At 37.3% G+C, this 22,092-nt stretch overlaps 1 protein-coding gene and 1 long non-coding RNA gene across 10 annotated transcripts in view; one reads left to right on the plus strand and one right to left on the minus strand.

Annotated features, from left to right (window-relative positions):
* Positions 1-22,092, plus strand: part of PDE5A (phosphodiesterase 5A) — a 136,087-nt gene that overhangs the window by 108,983 nt on the left and 5,012 nt on the right. For 7 of the 9 annotated variants that reach the window (XM_054823405.1, XM_054823403.1, XM_054823409.1 and 4 more), the window contains 11 exons: positions 1,982-2,157; positions 3,615-3,674; positions 8,204-8,350; positions 10,190-10,315; positions 12,386-12,480; positions 15,816-15,903; positions 17,049-17,149; positions 17,244-17,321; positions 18,184-18,247; positions 18,854-18,928; positions 19,439-19,522. In XM_054823405.1, the coding sequence (XP_054679380.1) occupies positions 1,982-2,157; positions 3,615-3,674; positions 8,204-8,350; positions 10,190-10,315; positions 12,386-12,480; positions 15,816-15,903; positions 17,049-17,149; positions 17,244-17,321; positions 18,184-18,247; positions 18,854-18,928; positions 19,439-19,522 (1,094 nt within the window). The remainder of the gene's footprint in view (positions 1-1,981; positions 2,158-3,614; positions 3,675-8,203; positions 8,351-10,189; positions 10,316-12,385; positions 12,481-15,815; positions 15,904-17,048; positions 17,150-17,243; positions 17,322-18,183; positions 18,248-18,853; positions 18,929-19,438; positions 19,523-22,092) is intronic. The other 2 variants (XM_054823404.1, XM_054823402.1) reach the window with 1 other exon arrangement.
* LOC129205620 (uncharacterized) overlaps positions 1-22,092 on the minus strand; it is a 65,806-nt gene that overhangs the window by 35,467 nt on the left and 8,247 nt on the right. The window contains exon 2 of the long non-coding RNA XR_008576804.1: positions 21,565-21,681. This is a non-coding gene — a long non-coding RNA (uncharacterized LOC129205620). The remainder of the gene's footprint in view (positions 1-21,564; positions 21,682-22,092) is intronic.

Raw genomic sequence — 22,092 nt, forward strand, 5'->3', positions numbered from 1 at the left:
TATAATGTCATAAACAGCACTAAACAGAGATCTGAAAGTGAATTCCATGAGATTTTCCTATAAGGTTTATAAGTCAGCTTCTTTTTCCCAGAGAAAGTTAATCTTGTTCTTCATGAATCCTTATTTGCTGGGATTATGTATTTTTACTATCATTCAAGTACCCAGTCATCTCTTTCCATTAAGGTTCAGAATCCTGTTGGCAATATTCAGATACCACAACCCCTGCCACAACAGTTTACAGCTACAGTGATTCTTACTGATCTCTCTAGAGGAGACTCTGATACTAAAATAAGTTCCCCAAACAGAACCTAATTTGGAAACAGGACAGTGTTACGTTGTCACCAGACATTAAAACTTCTACAGGCAAGGCCAATGTTCTCCAAAAAACATGGTTTGCTTGTGTGTGGTCCACTCTTTTCCTCAGTTTTTCTACCTATTGTAAGAGGGAAGATGCACACTTTCTCCCTCACAGACTTTTTTTCCTTTTAATTAAAAACCGCAGTGAGCTTTTTTAGTCTGTAAATATGGAGTACTAAAATGCTGGAAATAATTTCATATAAAAATTATTATCACTGACAAGACCTTCCAGTAGCTGCTGATTACGTTCACTGTTGGTACTGCTGTAAAGTAGTATTCATTATAATTTCTTCCCTACCAATAAGCAGAGCCTCCCTGACCTCATGGTGGCGAAGTGTAAGACGTCCAGATTCTGTTCATAGATCCTGTGTAAATTAGGAGTAGCTCTAGTGATGCATGAAAACCTAAAAATTAAGAGTGTTCTGGAAACATCATGCTAAATACTTATCTTCTCTTTGCTGGTTAAATACATATTTTGCTCTTTCTGATGCAAAATGTTCTTCATAAAATACACAAAGTATACAAACAGGTACGCAATAGAAATTTATAGAAAATGAAGACTTTTTCATTTAGTAATTTTTTTCAGAATTTTTAATTTGCAACTATTATTTTCACTGGGATAATTATTTGCAGTTGGGCAGGAAAATGCTAGCTTTTATGCTTAAAGCTGTTAGTACTCACACTCATGAGAGTGAGAAAACATTTGGACTCACTTAAGACAATAATCAACCCCAAAGCAGTTTTGGCCAAAGATGACATATACTTACAATGCAGCTGCTTTAATTAATATTCTGATTTCTTAGTAGAAATGGCCATCCGCTAGGTAAAACTAAAGAGAGGTATATGTGTGAATTGCCCTCTGCTTAAAATGGTGTCAGGGATTTAAGCTGCAGCAAGGTTTGCTAGAAGTTACCTGTCAGACCTTTCAATGGCACGTGCACAGAAAAGTCAGAAACTCTTAGAAAATAAACAGATGCAACTACTAACAAGCTGAATTCAGTAAGATGCTTTTCAGTGACTTCAGCAGTCTTTGGAGCAGGCTGTAATTCAATCATATCCTCATAGAATCAGCGAGTATACTTAAGCTTTGAGCCTCAACTTGGGTATTCTCTGTTTAGTTCATTTATTTAAAAAAAAAAATCCAGTACTGACTTAAATAAGGAAGTGAAAACTCTGTGTACCCCTGTTCTGACTTTCATAAATGTTCTTTTGGCATGGTTACAAAAATTTAATTAGCCTCCAAAGGACAAATTCTCTTTAGGGATTAAATCAATCTAGAATACTATGAATAATAAAAGTTAGGATGAAAACTACCCTAGAATTTCACAAGATAATCAAGTCTGTAAAGCCCTGTATTTTTGTTTTACACATCCTAATAAATATTGTTGAGTCTACTAAGTAATATATAACATTTTAGTATCTATTCCATAATACAGTGAAATTACTCTAAAAAACGTGGGGGAAGATCCTACAGCACTCCTGTGTGTCACTTTTATGTATATTCGTGGTTTGCACTGTGGGCTAAACTGTCCTAAACTTAATTTTTCTATTGATGTTCCATACAATAGGTGACATTTTGGCAGTTCTCTGTATTAATTCTTTTAATTTCTGTGTCCTGGCATAGGGGTTTGCCAGCTTGTGAACAAGATGGAAGAAAACTCAGGCAAAATCAAGGCTTTCAACAGAAATGATGAGCAGTTCCTGGAAGCTTTTGTCATCTTTTGTGGCTTGGGGATCCAGAATACACAGATGTACGAAGCTGTAGAAAGAGCCATGGCCAAACAGATGGTGACATTAGAGGTGAGCTCAAAATCTAGATGGTCCTTAATTAGCCCCGGACAAATCCTGATTTCCTCCAAACCCTGACTGTTCCATGCATAAGTGCAGCTACTCACATGGATACTGAACAGAAATTGTTCTCCCCCAGGAGAACAGCGTTTGGCCTGTTGAGTTGCACAGGAATTTTTCTGCTTGTTTCTGTATCTGCCAGCAGACTATTTTATTTGGTATTGTATTTTAACTTTACTCATGAGATTTAGTGGTGAGCTGAACCCATCTTTTCCACTACATGAGGCTACATGTTGGCAACATAGCGGGTTTGTTCTGTTGCGTAGGAAGAGGAAATGGTTTGGGGGATTAGGGGCTTCCTTTTCTTGTCTGAGGTTTTCTGTGATGATTTTGGCTCAGTCCTTTAGACAAACCGGTTTGTGGAGTAACAGCAGCATTATTGTAGGTTTTCAGCAATTTCCACAAACTCCATCAAACCATATCAAGATGAACGTCATCTGGTCTCAGCCTTTGAATTGGTTACTGTTAAGTTTAATAGCTAAAGAGGGCTTTAGTCTGAGAAGCTGAATTACTCAGAGGTGATAACTTGAAGCTGAAAGTGAAAAATTTGTAGATTTTGGATCTCCTAACATGCCTTATGTAAACAGTGTGTTCGCAGAATTCCTAAAATGGGGATTATGTACCCTGTAGTCTCTAAAAGAAACGTTACAACTCTCAAATAAATCTGTATTAAGTCATATTAAATAAAAAGGTGGTATAATTTTTGTCAAAATAATTTCAGTGCTTTAAAAAAAACGAGCTGTTTGTTTGCATGGCAAACTAGCAATTCTCTCTCATACTATAACACTTTATAGATAATATAGGAAGTCCAGACAGATTATAGGTTCGTACATAAGATGGCTTCTTTACAAAAATAAGTCAGTCTGTAGTTGCCAAAAAAACACCATAACATTTTCATGTCCTGTGTTCTCAACAGCTAAAAAATATGAGCTTATTTTGTTAATTTAAAACAAACATATTGTCTTTCAGACTTCTTTGCCAAGTTTAAGTTAGGGCAAAACTTTCTTTCATGTTTGAATAAACTGAAAGGATTATAATGGCAACAATGTCAGGCTTATAATTATAGCTGTTTCACGTATTATTTGTCTTTGAAAGTGGGGCATGAAAATTTTCCAAAGAGAAAATCAGAGTTCTTTGCTCTTTTATAGAAACTATTTACGTTTGCTTGGCCTAATTATCTCAAGAAGGTTCTGTGCTGTGGGAGATTTGTGAAAGCTACAGATATCTCCCCATATGCTTTCACAGAGCTCCCTTAAAACCAGTGCGGGCCCTGCATGGACACTAGATTTCATGAGCAAATGCAATGTAATGCAGTGCAGCTGCAAGCTGAAGCTTCTGCTTTAGGCAAAATACCTTTTTATCACATTGTTCTTTTGTTTGTACTAAGGGCTACTTTTCTCCTTATGTAGGTTCTCTCATACCATGCTTCTGCTGCTGAGGAGGAAACGAGGGAGCTGCAGGTAACAGCGGTAATTGAATTTTTTACTATTACTTTAGAAATATTCCATTAATAGAACAACAAAGGGCAGTCCTTTACACAGATGTGATCCCTAAACATGCAGAAGCACATCTTCCAGAAATAAAAATTATAGTGAAGCTTAAACAGATCGGTTCCTGAGTTGAATCAATACATCACATAAAAGAGAAATGTTACAATGAGGGATACAGGTTGGCCAGAGAGCTGCAATTACAGGAGAACCAGAAGTATACCGACTGCCTTTCTCATGAGTTTAAGTGATAGTAACAGCTGATGCAATGTTAATATCAACTCACAGTGAAGAAGTATTTTAGAAGCAAAACACTGAGAACCTTCTTTCTGCAGCTAAGTCTGTTGTATATTTTGTATCTTTGGTACACTTCAAGCATCCCAAGTATGAAGGCAGCTTTATGGCCTTACACAGAAATTCTGTATTTAATTGTTAATGGAACATCTTTTTTTATTTTTATGGTTACTTTTCTGTGCAGTGTCCTGGTCTGCTCATGTTTAATTCTATGTTTAGAAACCACTGCTTAAGGAATAACTATAGCTATGATTTCAAGTGTACTTCAAAGCACAGCCTGTGCTTAGTCTCTCCAGTTCTCTCTGTTGGAGCGAACATTCTGGCGAAATAGCATCACCCTTGCTGTATGAAAAAAAAATGGGAGGGATGGAGAAATGGAGAGGAAAGTAGACATATGGGACCACAAGCTGGGTAGTATGGGACTGGGCTGGACAAGCAAGGTGCTACAGAACAAGGCACAGGACTAAGGTTGGAATCATAGAATCATAGAATTGTTACGGTTGGAAAAGACCTTTAATATCATTGAGTTCTAGAATGGTTAGCATCACACAGATTTTGAACCTCAGTCCTACTACGCTGTTGCTAATTGATAAAGAGGCACTGACAAGACCAGCATGTGACACATCTCCGATGGTTTCTCTTCAGGGCTTGTGTTGTAATCTCTGTGATTACATCTTTACTGCTAAATTAAATGGAACCACAATAAACCTAGCACTGAACCAGTGTCCACCTCTACTGCTTAACTGTCCACGTGCTTCCTAGCACAATCCTGGCCCATGTTAACCACCACTTTCCAAGGCACTACCAGAGGACATAGCACAGGCCATCTCCAATAGCCAGTGTGGCTGAGTGCACCAGATTTGGCTTCCTCTAGCCTACAGTCTTGGAGGGCTATTTGAGCAGGGGTTACACCCTTGGATATACCACATATCCTCACGTCACATCCCAAGGCATGAAACAAATACCCTTATTTTCATGCTATGAAGCCATCACTCTAAACTTTAACAGAGCAATCAGATTAGTTCAGATAATTTGAGCTGAAAAAAGAAAACAGGCATTAAAAATAATGCTATCTTAGAACTTCAGGGCACCACATAGATCCCAAAGCAAACCATGGACCAAGTGCTGTGTAGTATGGACAACTCATTTTGTGGTATTTCGTCTCAGTGCTAGAGAATGATCCCTGTCCTGTTTTATATAGCAGTATAGATCTGCCCACCTCATTGATAATTTGTGTACAAGATACCTAATTCAGTGACCATTCCTAAAATTGCTCCTTTAGGCATTATTCTTTTCTTTAGAAAGCTTAATTTCTTTCTTTGGTGCCAGTTTCCACCACTTCCATTACTCAGAACGTCCCTTATGGCATATAGACTTTCTAATTGTGTTGCCTTTCATGAAAGTAGTTCTCTTCTTTTTTCCAGTTTGTTTTTCTTTGTAAATTGCAATGATTTAATTTCTTCATAGTTGTCACTCCTCTTTCTTCTCAAGAACAGACCAGCTTAGATTTCAACATGAAAATTTATGGGGTGTGTCGTACAAAAGAAAACATCGATCCTTGATTTTCTTTCTCAGTTACTGACTGTGAAGTAATTTGAGATCTTCACATGCCAAGCATTATGGAAGTGCTATTACTATTATGGTAGAAGTTGCTCGAAATTGTTCTTTGTGGATTCTCTTCATGTTAAATGATTTTACTAGCTACTACCATGTATACGGTCTCCAGTATACTATTTGCCTGATGTACATGAGGATTGTATGTCCCTTCCAACTGGAACTATTCCATTCCATTTATTATCTGCCTTGTGTAATAGGCTGCAGTCAATTTTTTCACTTTCATCATCATTTCCACAAACTACAGAATGTCATTTTGCATCAGTCACCTCATTTGAGCCTGGATATTCTCTGCAACCTGTGTTTTATCGTACAAAGCAAATGAAACAAACACAACTGTTTATAGTTGCCACTCAGGTTACCACAGTGGTCCCACATTTTCCTTAGCCTTCCTTTTGCTGCCAGTGTATTTAAAGAAACCATTTTTGTTGCCATTCCCATCCCTCACTAGTTCCAACTCAAGCTGAGCTTTGGTTTTCCCATCTTCATCCCTGCATTCTTTGGTAATGTCTCTATATTCTTCCCAGGTAGCCCATCCCCACTTCCTCCTCCTGTGTACTTCATTTTTGCATTTCAGCTCACTCAGGAATTCCCTGTTTGTCCATGCTGGCCTTTTACCATGCTTGCTTGACTTCCTGCATGCCAGAACGGACTGTTCTTGTGCTTTAGGCTTTCCTTGAAGATAATGCCTTGGAGTATGAAATGAAGTTATAAGCTTTATCTGTAGGTTTTTCATTCATAATAGAAGACAAGGTTTAAAATTATTTTCTATACTTAACTAGGTAGTGAAATGGAGTCATTAATTAATTATTTGCTACTAATTCCTATTAATACAGTGCCTATAGTAAGCAATAGTAATTAGAAAGCCACAGTTATGCAAAGAGGGGAATTAATTGGCACATTTTCTTTTTTTCTTGACTATTTCATGCTCTTTATAATATTCCTGAGGTGCAGAAATCGAACAAGAGGTTGTAGTTTGCTCAGTGCTTACAGAAGCTGACCATAGCTCAATAACTGGAAATTAAAATAGCTGATGAACTTTCATGCTGTAAAATGTGGGGCAGATAGCTCTACTGGCTTCAGTAAGTGAAAGAGGAAATATCAAATCCAGTTAAATAACACTTGAATAGCTATAGAGTGCAGTTTTTGCAGTCTCAGCTGAAATGAAACTTTTTGTTGTGGCTGTCAAAGGCAGGAGATCAAGGAAGGGAAAGATAAATTATGAATGAAGTCAGAATACAAGCATGAGGTGATCTGTTGAGCTCCTACTGTGTCCTTCCAGCCCCTTTCCTCATGAAATACCAAACTGCAGTTGCAGTTTTTCAAAATTATGTCATTAGAGTTCCTGAATGGTTGCATTATTTTCCACTGAACATACAGGCCCAGTGGTTCTCTCACATGCTCAGAGATGAAATACCACATGAATCCAAACTGAGGGACACAAAATTACCAGTACAAGAAATGTGTAAGAATGTTGGAATTTTTTTCCTGTGTAGATACTATTTTTTATATTCTTTCATGACTTTCTGATTCTGATACACGGGAAAGATAAGAGCAATCTTATATGGAGCAGAGAATGGTAGACATAGTTATGGGGAGAGCTGATTTGCATACTACCTGTAAATAATACTGTAGATTATGACACATGCTTTCTTTTAAGTGACTCAGCCTTCCAGGACACAGTTCCCCATGCTGGAGAATGTTTTCTCCTCAAATTACAAAGAGGAAGATAAACGCATAGTTTATTTCTTTCACCATTTCAGTTTTACCTGATTTTCTTTTAAACCACACTCATATTGAGGTGAAACAACTGTAAAGAGGTAGCACTGAGAACTCCACCTTTTCTTTTACTGAAAAAACTGGTTACTAATTTTTGTTCCATCATGTAAGACTTATAATTTATTTTGTTAGCAACCTTAACATCTGTGTTTTGAAAGGAAACCAATAGCTATACTCTGAATTTTATAACTAGAAGAAGTAGAGTTGTAATACACAGAGTTCTAATACATATAATATATGGAGATATTACTGATAATAAAAGATACAGATTTTCAAAAGTATAGAGTTGGGGTTTTTTGTCTACTTTACAATTTCAAATTTCACATTGAAGGTTTATGATTGTACTCAAATTACATCAAAAACATTGTCCAAAGGTTTTAAAGATTATTCATCACAGGTTAACTCTATTTTTTCAGGTTTCTAGCCCTGAGAAAGCTCTGCCTGTGGACACGTTCTGACTACCATAGTGCTGAATGTGGATTCTCTTAGGAATTCTGTTCTGCTGACATCTCTTTCCTCACCATTTTTAGAAAAATGTCCAACAGTTACAGATTTCGATGTCTGCACATCCGTAAAAACAAACATATAACTCCACTGCCTTATTTTCTCAATCTCCCAACTTCATAAATACTCTTGGTTACAATTTGCCTTAGGTGATTTAGATAACTGAGTAGGTAATCCTTTTCTTATTCCCTTGAGCTATGGAAAAGTGTGTGTCAAATCTAAGCAAATAAGGTAATGTTATGGTAATAACATTGAAAAAGCAGATATTTATGTTATGCTTTCTCTTTCCCAGTGCTAAGTTGTGTTCTCTTATTCTCTAGGCTGCTGTAGTACCATCTGCACAATCTCTCAACCTAACCGACTTCAACTTCAGTGATTTTGAGCTATCAGATTTTGAAACAACACTGTGTACAATTCGAATGTTCACAGACCTCAACTTGGTGCAAAATTTCCAAATGAAACATGAGGTATGAATGCTGTCAAATGCTGCTTCACAGAAAAAGACAACTTAATTATTAGAAAATGAGGAGAATAGTGAAATGAGCCTACAGTAAATATAATTGTAAATCTGTATTAAAGAGTAGTTAGCAAACTAGGAAGGTATATAAAGTGGGCGGTACTGGGGTTTGTCTTCAGTTTGGTTCTACTGAATGATTAATAATTTGGTTAATGGACTGTAAAATGCTTTTAGAAAACTTGGGGAGTGGAGGTAGAGGACTTGGTTAAAATTCAAATGACTATGAAAACGTATAGCAATATTTCAAAACTAGCACAAATAAATATATAAAGACTAAGGAAAACAGCATAAATTAAAAATGCTAAACAAACTAAAAGCTAGTGGTAACAGAGAAAAACATTTCACAGCTACTAGTATCAGAAACCGTGTAAGTGTCAATAATGTGCCATTGTAGCAAAAAGGGGCAAATTTCTTTTTTTACTGACAGAGTGGTACTTAAGGCCCATGGAGTAATTATATTGTAGCTTATAGTTTAAGAGTCACACAGAGATACAAAGTAATTTTAAAAAATAGCAATTTAGGAGATGGAGGCAAGCTTGAATGAATTAAGCTGGTTTTCTCCAGAAAACAGAATATTGAGGAGGGAGATGATAGCAACTTTTCAGTAAGTGAAAGACTGTTATAAAGAGGACTGTTATAAAGACATCTTGAATATCCCAGTACTTAGTTTCACCTTCGTCATAAAGCCAAGAACTTGTACTTCCTTAAGGGATATGTCCTAGCAGAAGAGTGAGTGTCAGGTAGCCCAGTAATGGGTGGGCTTCTAGTTCCTAGTGGAGTGATTGTAATGGATTTGCAAAATTAAAATAACACCATGACAATAGACACATGATTACACATCTCAACAGAGGTGAGAGAACATCAACGGCTTTGAAGCTACACTTTCAACTTTCCATACTAGAGGTAAAGAAAACTGGCAGTAGGCTAGCACTCCTTTTTTAACAGTGGAAAAGCAGAAAATACTGCTGCTTTTGTCTGTTTGGAATCGTTTATGTGGGTGAATGATACTGGATTTTCATTTCTGTCAGTACAACTTCTTTCACTAGAAACACTAAAAATTTTCTTGAACAAACCAAGGCCTGGATTCTCAGCCAGCATTTAACATAGAGCAGTATGCTGTATCCATTTAAACCAAGGGACCTGTTCTAGTACACATCCAATTACTATCTGACCTTCATACCTTTCACTTTCTTTGAAGTAAAGTATAATCCACAACTTGTAATACTGTTATGTAAAACATCCAGGACATACTTTCTTCCTGCATAAAAAAATACTACCCAGCAATATAGTAATTGCTGTCTATCATATTTATTTGCTTTCCAAAGTCCAATTCAGCTTGTCTTCTGAAAGCTGATATGAGGGAAAAGCCACATGTTGATTATCAAAACAGCTCTTAAGAGAACTCTAATTAAAAAAAATAAATTTTCTCTATCAAATATGTCATTACAAACAAGGATTTTTTTCTCCCACTTAGCCCAGAATAACTCAGTTTCTGAATTAACAGCAGTGCATCCGACACTAATGTTTAGCCATTAGTAATAAAACCCCAAACCCACAAGTATTATATATTCAATGAGAGGTTGAACTAGTGGCTGTAAGCATATTCTTATCTATGTTCAGAGTTACAAATATGTTATATTTGAACTTAGTTGAGTTAAAAGGATTTTATTTTTTTTCTGTAAGAGAGAGACAGTTTTCAAGACAGTGGGATTAGAGAAAGATTTGTCCTCATAAAAAGAATAGATTTCTAATATATTTACAGTTAACTATGTGATGCTGTTTCTTAAAGGTTCTCTGCAGATGGATTTTAAGTGTAAAGAAAAATTATCGGAAAAATGTTGCTTATCACAATTGGAGACATGCCTTTAATACAGCGCAGTGCATGTTTGCTGCTTTAAAATCTGGTAAAATTCAGGTACATTTTGCTGTTTCTACATTAAAAATCTTCTGGCTAAACAAATTCTATAACGATGCATAGTTATGATTGTCTCGTCAGTAAGATGTTCATCATTCCGTGGTATTGCTAGTGAAATCAAAGTATTTCTGCTGAAGACTTCTGGGTTTAAGGGCTTGGTTTGTGCAATTGTTGTCATGTTGTTAATGTACCCAGTTTCAGTTAAGTCCTCTGGAAATGATCAGGTGGATGTTCCCAATGGGAACATCTCAAATAAGGCACGTACATGATTATGTCCTTTTTAAAAGTTAATGCTTTTGCTACAAGCAAGCCAAAAAGGTGGAGAAGAAGAGAACTGACCCTGTTCCAGGGTGTTTCCTTATAATATTCAACAGGAAATTTTTTTAAGTTCAAACATAGAGCTGAATACAGCTTTAGACAAACAATAGAACATTTTTTGGAAGTAAAGATTTAAATGCTTATTTCAGTGCTTTTGAACAATGTTTCAACCTTCCACTTAAAAGACACATAATAACTTAAAAAACAACCTAATCATTCTTTATTGCAAATACTGAAGGGCTAGATGAACCCCAAAATAAGAAAGAGATTGATTCAAGATTTTTCCAAAATATGTTTTTAGACTTTGGGTTTATATTCTTGAAGAAAACAAAATGTTTCTGTTCATTCTAAATTAACATGTTTCTTCAGTTTGAATACAGACAATTGTTATTTGTTTATACTATTTTACAGTACGCACTTCTAGGAGAATAAATAAATCCTATTTGTAGACCAAAGCCCAATACCAATAACAAAGAGGCATGCCCTTCCTCTACAAACTTTGTCTCACTAAAAAAAAAGACAAAAGGTGCTGGAAGAGACAAAGCTTTCATATTCCTTCTGTACTGAAGTGGACGTGGTAGTTTTGCTCTGTGTGTGGTCTAGCAATCTCTGATGGTCCTGATGGCTTGCTTGCTATTTTTGGAATCCTGTCAGTCTCCACTGCAATTTCCATAAATTGTTTTATTCCTAACTACATTGGATTCATTCCACACTGATTTTCACGTCCTAGATTGTAGAGTCAGAACAGCACTGAACGTGTCTCAATTTTCTCTAGTTTGAGAGGAAAAGCAAGCACTGGGGGGACACATCTTCCTAGAAGAAACATAACATCAGTCATTTCCAAACTGATTTGTCTTTAGACTAAGGTCAGGTTTCATCATCCAGAAAGCAGATGCAAATCTACAGAAGTTGTAACTGCTTAAAGAAAATTTGGATTTGACTGTACAGAGGGTACAGCCCCCCAGTGGCAGCGCTCTCACTAGCTGTTCTTCCCATTCCTGTCCTGACTCTTGGGCTGCTATTCTTGTTCCATTATGAAATGCTGCCTGAATACTGTAGCTTGGTCCAGCCTCTGTTTCTCACTGGGCAGAGTTAAATAAATTTTCTATACATTCTATTGAACAATATTAAAGATACAAAATAGTCATAAAAGAGAAACTGTAACCTCTCCACTAATCATTGTTGGAGCTCCAGAATAAACTCATTAGTAAAGAGTCAGATGTTGGTTAATTTTGTTTTCCATGGTTTTAACCTTTGTTAATTTATTTGCCCAGTAATCAATGAAAAGCATGCCATTTCCCCCTTCTGATTATACCAAGGGCATTTGTATAATGAATTTATTTTATACCTACTTAGGGAATGTAGCCTAACTCCTTTGAGCTAATAGAGGAGCTGAGCTAAAAGTCATGGGGCCAGAATTTTAAAAAAATTCCTCATGCTTTCTCTTGGCTGCCAGGTGACATTATGCAAGTCACTTCCTCTTCTTCTGTATCAGTTTTCTCATCAGTATATATAGGGCTAGATGATGTTCCCTCTGAAAACTGCACTGAGGCCTATGGAGAATTATTATTACTGTGTACCACAACTTCAGAGATAACCCTTATTCTCAGCATTCCATTTTATGTCCTTGTCTTCCCTGGGCCAGAACTGTATCTGCTATGTTGGTAAAGACAAGACAGCAGATACAAAAAATGTCGTGCAAAATAAATCCCCATCACAAAGCTAACTCCTTGTGTTACTCTTTACATGTAGAGTAAACTGACTGACTTAGAAACACTGGCTTTGCTGATAGCAACTCTAAGCCATGATTTGGATCACAGGGGAGTGAACAACTCTTACATACAAAGGTAAGTAAGTCTGAGAGAAGTTAAATAAAACCAAATGAATACCAAAATCACAGAGCTAAATAACGTACAACCTGATGATGTGAGGCTATGAAAGGTGCAGGTGTTTACAAAGCAGAAAGTGCAAGAACAGCCAGAAACATTCAAGAATCCAAAGATGCACAACCTCAGCTGTTGACTAACTATGATGGCAGATGAAGTGAACTCTTTGTAGGCTGTGCAGGGGCAGCATCTTCCTGCTCCTGTTCAGATGTCCCACTCCCCATTTCCCATACAGTGACAGCAAAAAGTCCCAGTTTCTCCGGGACAGCGTGTGGGAAACATGCAGCTTTTCAGATTGCTCTCTGCCCAACCAGCTATTCCCCAGGCCAGCACAGAGCTGAGATCTGCAGCCATCTGATACAAAGGTGTCTCCCTACCATTTTGAACTCTGATTGTTTTACTCATGATTTAGGCATGTTTCTTCCAGAATAAGATACATATTTAAAATGACATTAAAAATGTATGACTGCTCTGCATTATTTGGGGTTATCTGTACTCTTTAACTTTGATCAATTCTAGAATTACAGAAAAACCTTTACAATGCAAAAAGTCAAAATATGTTTTACAATCTTGAAACAAAATATTTTTACTAACAAAATATTTCACTCTGAAGTTATCAAAATGAAGCATCTGAACTCTTCTAAAATTTTCTCCATATTTTAATTTTTAACTAAAAAACCTTGGGTTTTTTAGAATTTATTAATAGTTTCAGATCTGCCCAAAATGTGTTTTTCAGTGAATTTAGTATTCACTTCAAATAACAGTATATGATTCTTCGATTAAATAAATAGCTTGACTTAAAACATGGTATAATGCGATTACTGTGATATGGCAATGTGTCCTGATCTGACCAGAGATGAGGAAAAGATACCCAGAAACGTATACTTGTATCTTTTTCTGGCAGAGTTGGAGAGTGGTTTTGAAGCTACCTTTGGAAGAAGTGGTCTGCTGTTCTCGCTGTGTGTAAAGTAAGATACTAGGGGAGGAAAAGTTTGTTTGAGGCAGAGAATATTGAAAGGCAGAAAATAAGTAAGCTGAAGCGGAATTCCTGCCTTTCAGATATATGTTCAGAATAACACTAAGACTGATGTGTAAAGCAAAAAAACCCCAAACCCCAAAACCCCACAAAATTGAAAGAGTAACCTTTTTCTAGTTCCTTACTAGGGGATTCCAGCAGTAACTGTAGCCTTGCAGTGATTGGAACTGGTTAGCTATTTTTTGCTTTATTTATTTAAAAATAAATTTCCTGGAAGACATCTGGAGATGCGTCATCTCCTCTCAAAAATGTCCTGGGAAAGTGTCATAGACAGCAAAATCTAACATTCGCACATGCTGTAAAGCGTAGATGATTACAGCTTAATAACTCTTTCTCAATAGAAAGTTCCATGCATTTTGTTTTTAAATCCCTCATTTAAATTTAAATTAAAAGTTATTTTTTCCAGGAACAGATTCCTTTTGTTTCTTCCTTGAAAGCAGGGGGAGTGGATACTTAGCATATAATTCTTTTCTTAAGCAACAGGGTTTCAAAAATTAAAATGGTCCTGGTAGTAATTACCGGAAATGAAATGCTTAAAGGCCTTTTGGTAGATAGGCAAGGGGTTTATTTTCTTTTTCTTTCAAACCCACATGTAACGTAGGCAAGCACAGGGTATGAAAACTGCATAACCAAACCACTGTGTTCAGAAAGCAATGGTGTCCTTTGGCCTGGCGTAGTGGTTTAACAGAAACGCTATGTACTGCAGAAGTAGGACCTGAGTTTATTTCCAGCACTTGTGTCTTCCCAGACAGCCAGGGTCTGTAAATACTGAGCAAGCTCTAGTTTGGTGCAGTACTTGGGAAGATAACCTAAGATATTTCTCACGTATTTCTCTCTTCGGTCAGGATGAACTTTAGGGGACGCAGTATGCATCCCACTTAACTCAATGGGAATTTCACCCAGCGTGTGTTGGCACCATCCTACAATTTGTTTCCTCACAGAAACACGCAAGTGTATTTGCTCTACACTCCTTTTGCAGTGGTCTCAGAGGAGGTGCTGGGCAGCCAGCCCATAATCCTCAGGGGCTTGCATCCTTTAATCTCCCTTTCTGCTTTTTTGTTTGTCTTTCCATCTTTCTCTCCACATTTTTGTGTTTCTTAAATCCCTGGAATCTCCTCTTAGGACTTTTATTTGAGTCTCTGTGTGCATTTACTTACATAGGAACCCAGTCCTGCAGCCACTAATTCATGTGAATCATCTCTAACCATACAAAAAGTCCCATGAAACTATATGCTAAAAAAAAATTTCTTACATGATTAAACATTTGTAGGTCAGATTATAATTAGAGCAATAGATTCAGGATCATCAGCAGAACAGACTTCCAAACGAATCCTGTTAGTTGAAGAGATGACATCAGCAACATGGGACCAGGGGCTGAAAATGAAGATACAGTAGCAAAAGCTAAGAACTGTATTATGTAATGAGGAGCAGGGGGAAATTAGAAATCCTCAGAGAAGAGTAATTTTTGTATTTTGTCTAAAGCTACTCAAACAGTAAATTCTGTTTTCTAGACTAAGATAACTTCAAATTCTGCATCCACACAGTTGGTTTCATGCAGTTTTTCACTAACTGTAGTACAACCAACATTTTGTTTCCCTTTTGGATTTTACCCTGGGCAAAAGGTAGGTAACGATATTGCAGTAATTTGACCATGAAGAGAGTGCTGATGAATGAAGTACCAATACAGTTACTAACACTGGAAAATTACTTGATCAACATTTTGGGCCCTGCAACAGAGTCCACTGAGATCAGCAGGAATTTTTCTATTGGTATCAGTGAGTTTCCAATTAGGTCTGCATTATTACTCACAAGCTTGGTAGTTACGCTGACTAAATGTGCCAGGCAGGTGTTTAAAATGTTACAAACCCCAAAACTGTCACTTAAATCTTGCTTGTGAATGAACCCTTCTTGTTGTCTTCCTTTCCTACAAGAACTTTCACTCTTTATAAAACCTTGTATTACATTCTCAATCCTTGTGTGCAGCTGGTCTGTACAGGTAACAGAAGGCAGAAAACCAGAGCTGCCAGTGCTCTGGCAAAGTAACAGCATTGTCTTTTTATCTGTACTCCCCTCCATCCTTCCAAATGTATTCATTTTGTTTGGCCAGTTACACAGAAGGGGGAAAGGAACTGGTTAAGAACAAGCATGGGTGGATGGGTGGGGGTAAACTGATAATGAGAAGAGGACATTGAAAGGGAAGTTATTTCTGGATTAGTAGTATGTTTGATTTCTTCATCTGATGGGTCTTTTTACTCCTCAGAAGCGAACATCCACTGGCTCAACTGTATTGCCACTCAATCATGGAGCATCATCATTTTGATCAATGCCTTATGATCCTGAATAGTCCAGTGAGTGCCACATTTTCATGTATGCTGAAGGAAACTATTCGCTATTTTACTTTTTATTTTTAGCTTTTGGATAGATTCCCACCCTTATACATTCCTAAGTGATCTTTATTCCTTTTTGGGTAAAGAAAGCAAATGCAGCAGTTTTGAAATCACAGTTCCATTGCTGAGTGCCACCAAACCTTTCCAAGTGTTGCCTGATAAGGGAAGCCTTGCTAATATCCTTTTGAGTACCTGCTTCCTTGGACCAAAGGAAACAAAAGGCTTTGTTGCCATTTTCATGACCTCTTATGAACTACCAAACAAACCCAAGTCCTTGCTCTCATTTCAAAAACACATTCTGGCCTACACATATACAAAGCAGTCCTGATGAGACCAAACCAAACACTGCTAATGTTGACATTCCAAAGTGAAGCCAAACCTAAGTTAAGTAAATATGCAAATAAAAATACATTCTTCTTGGTTTATATTATTAACTAATTCTAAGATCAGTTCTTCAGCACGCACAATCATTTCAAAGCAGTATATTTTCACTGCTCATTTCGTATCATGGGTATGATACCTCCGGCATCCTTTGTATTGTAATTATTCTTTCCTATTCGGACAGGAAAATATGGAAGAAAAGTGGAGGCAAGCTGCCATTTCACCAGCTCCATAGCGCTTTGGTTTAACAGTGGGCTGCTGAGCTTATATTTCTATGTAATAGCTTATTATTTCTGTTGCTTCATAAAAGGAAAATATTTTCATTTATGTGAGGTGTATAGGCAGATACTGGAATCTATTATAGTTTCTCTGCTTCAGGGAGAGGAGAAAGAGGAAAGAGATATGCTGCGATACAGCTAGTGGCAAATTTAATTTTGATGAATGAAATGGACTTAAAGGCTTTGATGTTGCTCTGCTTGCAGTTTCATTTTGTAATAGTCAATTATGATGCTGTTGCTGTGCGGCTTTTTGCCATTACTCAAGAAGACTGGAATTTTTATTTTTAAATTGGGGAATCTGCAAAAGGAAGCAGGGTAAAAGAATGACATCAGACATCAGCAAGCAACTCATAATGATGTAGTATCTAAGAGACATTTTACCAAACTGGTGTGCTGTTGCCCATTTTACCGATAACACTGGTTTTGTTTTTTTTTTTTTTTGTAAAGGGAAATCAGATTCTCAGCAGCCTTTCCATTGAAGAATACAAGGCCACACTGAAAATGATAAAGCAAGCCATTCTTGCCACAGACCTAGCACTATACATAAAGTAAGTCAGAGGCAAGTTTGGCTGGATAGTCATTGCTGGATGTTTGGATTGTGTCAGCAATCTCCAAAATCTTTTGGTTTAACTTCTTTTAAAGGAGGAGAGGAGAATTTTTTGAACTTCTAAGGAAGAAACAATTTAACTGGGAAGATCCTACACAGAAGGAGCTGTTTTTGTAAGTAAATGATTAAGAAGTCCATTAATATTATTAGGTACCCAGTTTTCCATGCCATGTTGCTGTGAATGCCATTAAAACCAGTAGATCTCTCTGCTCTGGGCCTGTACAAACTAGTGCTAGCACATAGGTCACTGAATGACTCCCTGGGCCTGAATTACTAAGTCTGCAACCTGTATAATAAACTTTGTTAAGTAGCATCTGGAGTTACATGAGTATTTCTGTCCTTCCTAAAGAGTGTAGGGTTCCTGTTTAGGTACCATGTTCTTTTGCTGTTGATACTTTGTACTTAAATATTGAATTGCTGAAACCAATAACTAAAGATTCAGGACAGGCAGTTTGTTTTGAAGCTAATTCCTTACTGGCAGTGAAGAAAAAAGAAGATTAAGAATAGAGACACATATTGTAATGCACAGCTACAGAAAAGCAGGCTTACATAGGCTGTCTCAGAAAGGAAGGATGCCATATTTCAAATTCAGTGCCTTTAAAAACCAGTCTAATTTAGTCATGTTCTATGTCTATTTCTATTTCAGTCCTTGGCCCTTATACTGTCAATAAAGATGGCAGTCACTGCTAATGTCAGAAATAGATGTGCTGTCTGTCATAGCAAATAGAATGAAACAGTTCATTTGATGTGAATCCACCAAATGAGCCAGTCCACATTTGCTCATTTCACACAGCTGAAAGTCTACCGCATCATCAAGCTGTGGCAACCTTTATAACTTTGCTTTAATTTCACTTGTTTTTCTGACTTTGATGTTCCTTGAAATTTTATATTCTATTTTCCTAATCACTTGACTTGGTGGCTACATACATTTCACAATACAGTAATTCATAGATTTCTCTCTGTTTTTTTCTACAGAGCAATGCTGATGACTGCTTGTGATTTATCAGCCATAACCAAACCATGGCCAGTTCAGCAACGGGTATATGCTTAATTTTAAGATTTGCTAAATACAAACTCCGCCAAACAGCTTCTGCTTCCTCCATCCAGTCCTTACTGTAAAGGCAGTGGAGGAATGCAGAGCCTTAGGAAGCAGTCCTTCAAAGTGCGGTATGTGGATTGAAGACTTTCTCAGGTCTTTGTAGCAAGATCTGTGCATTTAGCTATGTCACCATGTTAAGCAGTAATCTGAAGGTAAATCAGGAATCTTTGTTCTTTCCAACATTCCTGTGTTACTACAAGGCAGTCAATTGATACAACACACTAGTATTTGATCAATTGATATAACACTCTAGTATGACCTTTTGCTATGTGTTGATCATCCCAGCTGGTATCAGTGGTAAGATGCCTATATGCCTTTTTATTCACTTTGCTTTGTCAGAGTAAATATCAGCACACGCACATGTTTTCTTTGTGCACACCTGGGCATGAAGAATTCTAAAAGCTAGTGGTTAAGCTGGAGAGTCACATTATGGGGGGGGTCCTCAATTTGATATATCCTAAGGAGAGACAGGAAACACAGGAAACAGTTTTGATTGTAGGTAGCATGCAAACTTTTAGAGCTCTCAATGTGTGAAATCTCTTACAGATTGCTGAGCTTGTAGCTACTGAGTTCTTTGATCAAGGAGATAAAGAGCGGAAGGAACTCAACATAGAACCAACAGTAAGTGGCAGAATCATGCAGAACCACCTCTTTCAAAATGGTTTCTACAAACAGCACTTTGCATTCCTTTCAAAAGCCACAGTTTCTCCCACAGACCAGAATACAGGACCGACTCCCTCCCTGCCTTCCCAGTAGTCAGTTTTCTTCTGTGGTTCCCAAACACCAACAGTATGTCTTTATCTCTGAGCTGGAACAGACAACATTATTTCTTCTAAATCAGTATTACTCAATTGCCTAGGAAGTACATTCCTAAATTGGTACCTATTTGCAACCTACCCAAAACCAGTAAGCTTGTCTATTTGTCTAGCTATTTGGGCTCTGTCAGTCCAAAGACAATCTCCTAAGGCAAGGCACTGTAACACATGTACTGATACCCTGCTGTGCTGAGCTTCCTGTGCTTTTTAAGGTGCTGCTTTTTAATTCCAGAATTTAATTCCAAAACTCTTTGGTTTTGATTGGGTTTTTTGTTAATGTATTTAAACACAGAGCTTGTTTACTTCTTATCTGCAGGATCTAATGAACAGAGAGAAGAAAAATAAAATTCCCAGCATGCAGGTTGGATTCATAGATGCTGTTTGTTTGCAGCTGTATGAGGTATGGTGCCTAAGAGAGAATTGCAAATATCTAAAACCAGAACTGCTCACTGTAGCCTCTAATAAATGCAGATGTAAAATTAGAATAAAAATCAAAGAAAAAACTAGTCCCTTAGTTAAAAAAGATTTTGTTTGTTATATATTACATATGGTTCATTATTCAGTTGAAGAAATTATTATTTTAGTTTTTATCATTAATGGTATGTTTGTCCAATTAATGTATTTCGTTATAATTTTTTAAAACCTAGTGGTAATTGCTGTGCTCTATGCACTTGGTGTTGGATCCCTGGGTTATATTCTGGATTCCAGCAGCTCCAGTGAGCTGCTGTGATCATCAGGGAAAGTCACAAAACTAATGTTTTGCTATCTAGGAAAAGAATGGTATCCATGCAATGCATCAATAAAAAGTGTTATTTAAGAGTTTTAAAGAATTCAGTATTCTTCATGTGAAAAGTGATGTTTTATGTATAGGAAATTTATCCGAGTTTAACATTTCCCATCCCATTTTTTCTCTTTCATCACACACAAAAGCAGTGCATGAGATAATTCATTGAAATGTTTTTCATCCTGGTCACACACTGTATATGCAGATACTTGGTCAGATATAGTGTGGTACAAAACATAATGATTTCTGATTTTTTTAAAACAGAAAAGCAGTAGAGTGAAAGCCTGTTCATAGGGACTGTAGCAAGTATTTTACAGGAACTGAGGTGAGAAAAAGAAAGCTGAGGAACAGATAGCCTAACTCTTAAGAATCTTCCAGTGGCAGGAACAAGGCGATTACTCAAATTTTTCCCTCTTACACAGTAAACTTTTCTAAAAAGAATTCATACCCACCACTTGGAAGGAAACAGGATAGAGGAAGGAGAGGGAGCTACTAGCTGCTGCCCCTGAAACTCAGATGTTTCTGTGCTGTAGAAACTGTTTGTCAGGAAAATAAGGCAGCGTTTGCTGGGAAGCCTCAGAAAACTGTCTCCAGTAGTAGGTAGGTAGGCCACTGAAAGAAGACAATGTCTGTGGAAAGGTACAGACTATACAGACAATTCTTTGAACAATACACCTGAGCAGGTTTGAATGCCCACTGCTCCAGAGCCTGAATGTCTATACTTTTTCTTGCTGGGAGAAGGCTTTACCTTCCCATTTATGAAAAGACCAGAAAATTTTCAGTTATTTAGTCTGAAATATGCACTGCAGTTTACATCAACAGTTACCAAGTGATACTAGTCCAAACTGTACCCAGCTCCTGTACAGTTCCTGCAAGGAAATGAGGTACATGAGTAATTTCTACCTACTGTGCCCGTGCTTTGTAACTGCAGCTTAGTTATGCCACAATGAATACAAAGCCATTCCTGGTTAGCAGCCAAAAGCACCTACAAATATTTGGAGTCTTCTCCCTTCTCTTTTAATTGGGGAAGAAAGGAGGAGATGCTACATCCACAAGAGGGGGTCTAAGCAGCATTGTTTTGTTCAGAACATGTTGCCTCTTAGAGCTTTCAGTGTATCACTCTTACTTGTCATCTTGTCTCAAAGTCTGACCTGAACTGGAACAGCGTGTAGCAGGCTGACAGCGTCAGGGACTTTATGTAGGCTCAGAGTATGCTAGCATGTGTCCTAACCTGAGAGATAAGTGAGCGTGACTTACCTGCAGGGGCAGAGAGCACTAAAGAGGATGGGGAGCCTATGAGGAAGTGACAAAACCTGTAACAGTGCTGGTAAATGCAAGGAAGGGGCTATGGTTTGAGCTGAGCCAGTGTTTATTTTGACTGGAGTACAAGTAGGGGATATTACCTGCTTACACAGATTTTTGTTTTCTTCAGTGAGTAATAAATCGTAAAACATATAAACAACTGCAATGTTACTTTGAAAACGAACAAGCACACAATTCACTCTCCAACGTTCTAATGCTATAAAAGCAAACAATAAACAGGGTTGTAACGACAGCCTTTTCACTGTTTTCTTAGCTTTCATCCAGACAGTAGGAATTTGACACACAACGCAAACAGAGATGAGTTCCCAATGCAGCACTGCAAATATGTGACTTACCATGTTCTTCAGAAGAGGTCTGATCCCAATGAACTGAAGTCTTGTGGCTTGTATTAGCTAGGTAACCAGTGCAGTTAAACTGAGTGAGCTACAAGTCTTCCCTTTAAGTTCAGAAATCTGAAAAAATAAGAAAAATGTGTTTCATTCTCTTCATTTTTTAATTGAAAAAAAGTACCATTTACAAGTTTTAAATTGCTATACGCCCAAAGGACTGGCTTGCAAACAAAGCCCATGCATAGGACTTCACTAGGAATACTAGACAGGTCACTTGTGCCTAACACAACACACTTACCGTGGTTCCCTCTGCACCTATGTATCAAGTGCTGTATGAACACTGCCACTCAGTCGAATCTGCACTAGTGCCAGGTAATAGTGTTCACATTTGGTGTGCAGCAGAAAGCCTTCCCTGAAGGTTAAAATACAAGTTTGATTTTAATTATAGATAGACCTTGTATTTCAATCATTCTGGTCTCTCTCATGGTCATCTTTAAGAACAGTTACTTTGTTGTTAAATGTAATCTGTTTTAC

Source organism: Grus americana, chromosome 4 (assembly GCF_028858705.1).
Source record: "Grus americana isolate bGruAme1 chromosome 4, bGruAme1.mat, whole genome shotgun sequence".
Classification (NCBI taxonomy): Eukaryota; Metazoa; Chordata; class Aves; order Gruiformes; family Gruidae; genus Grus; species Grus americana.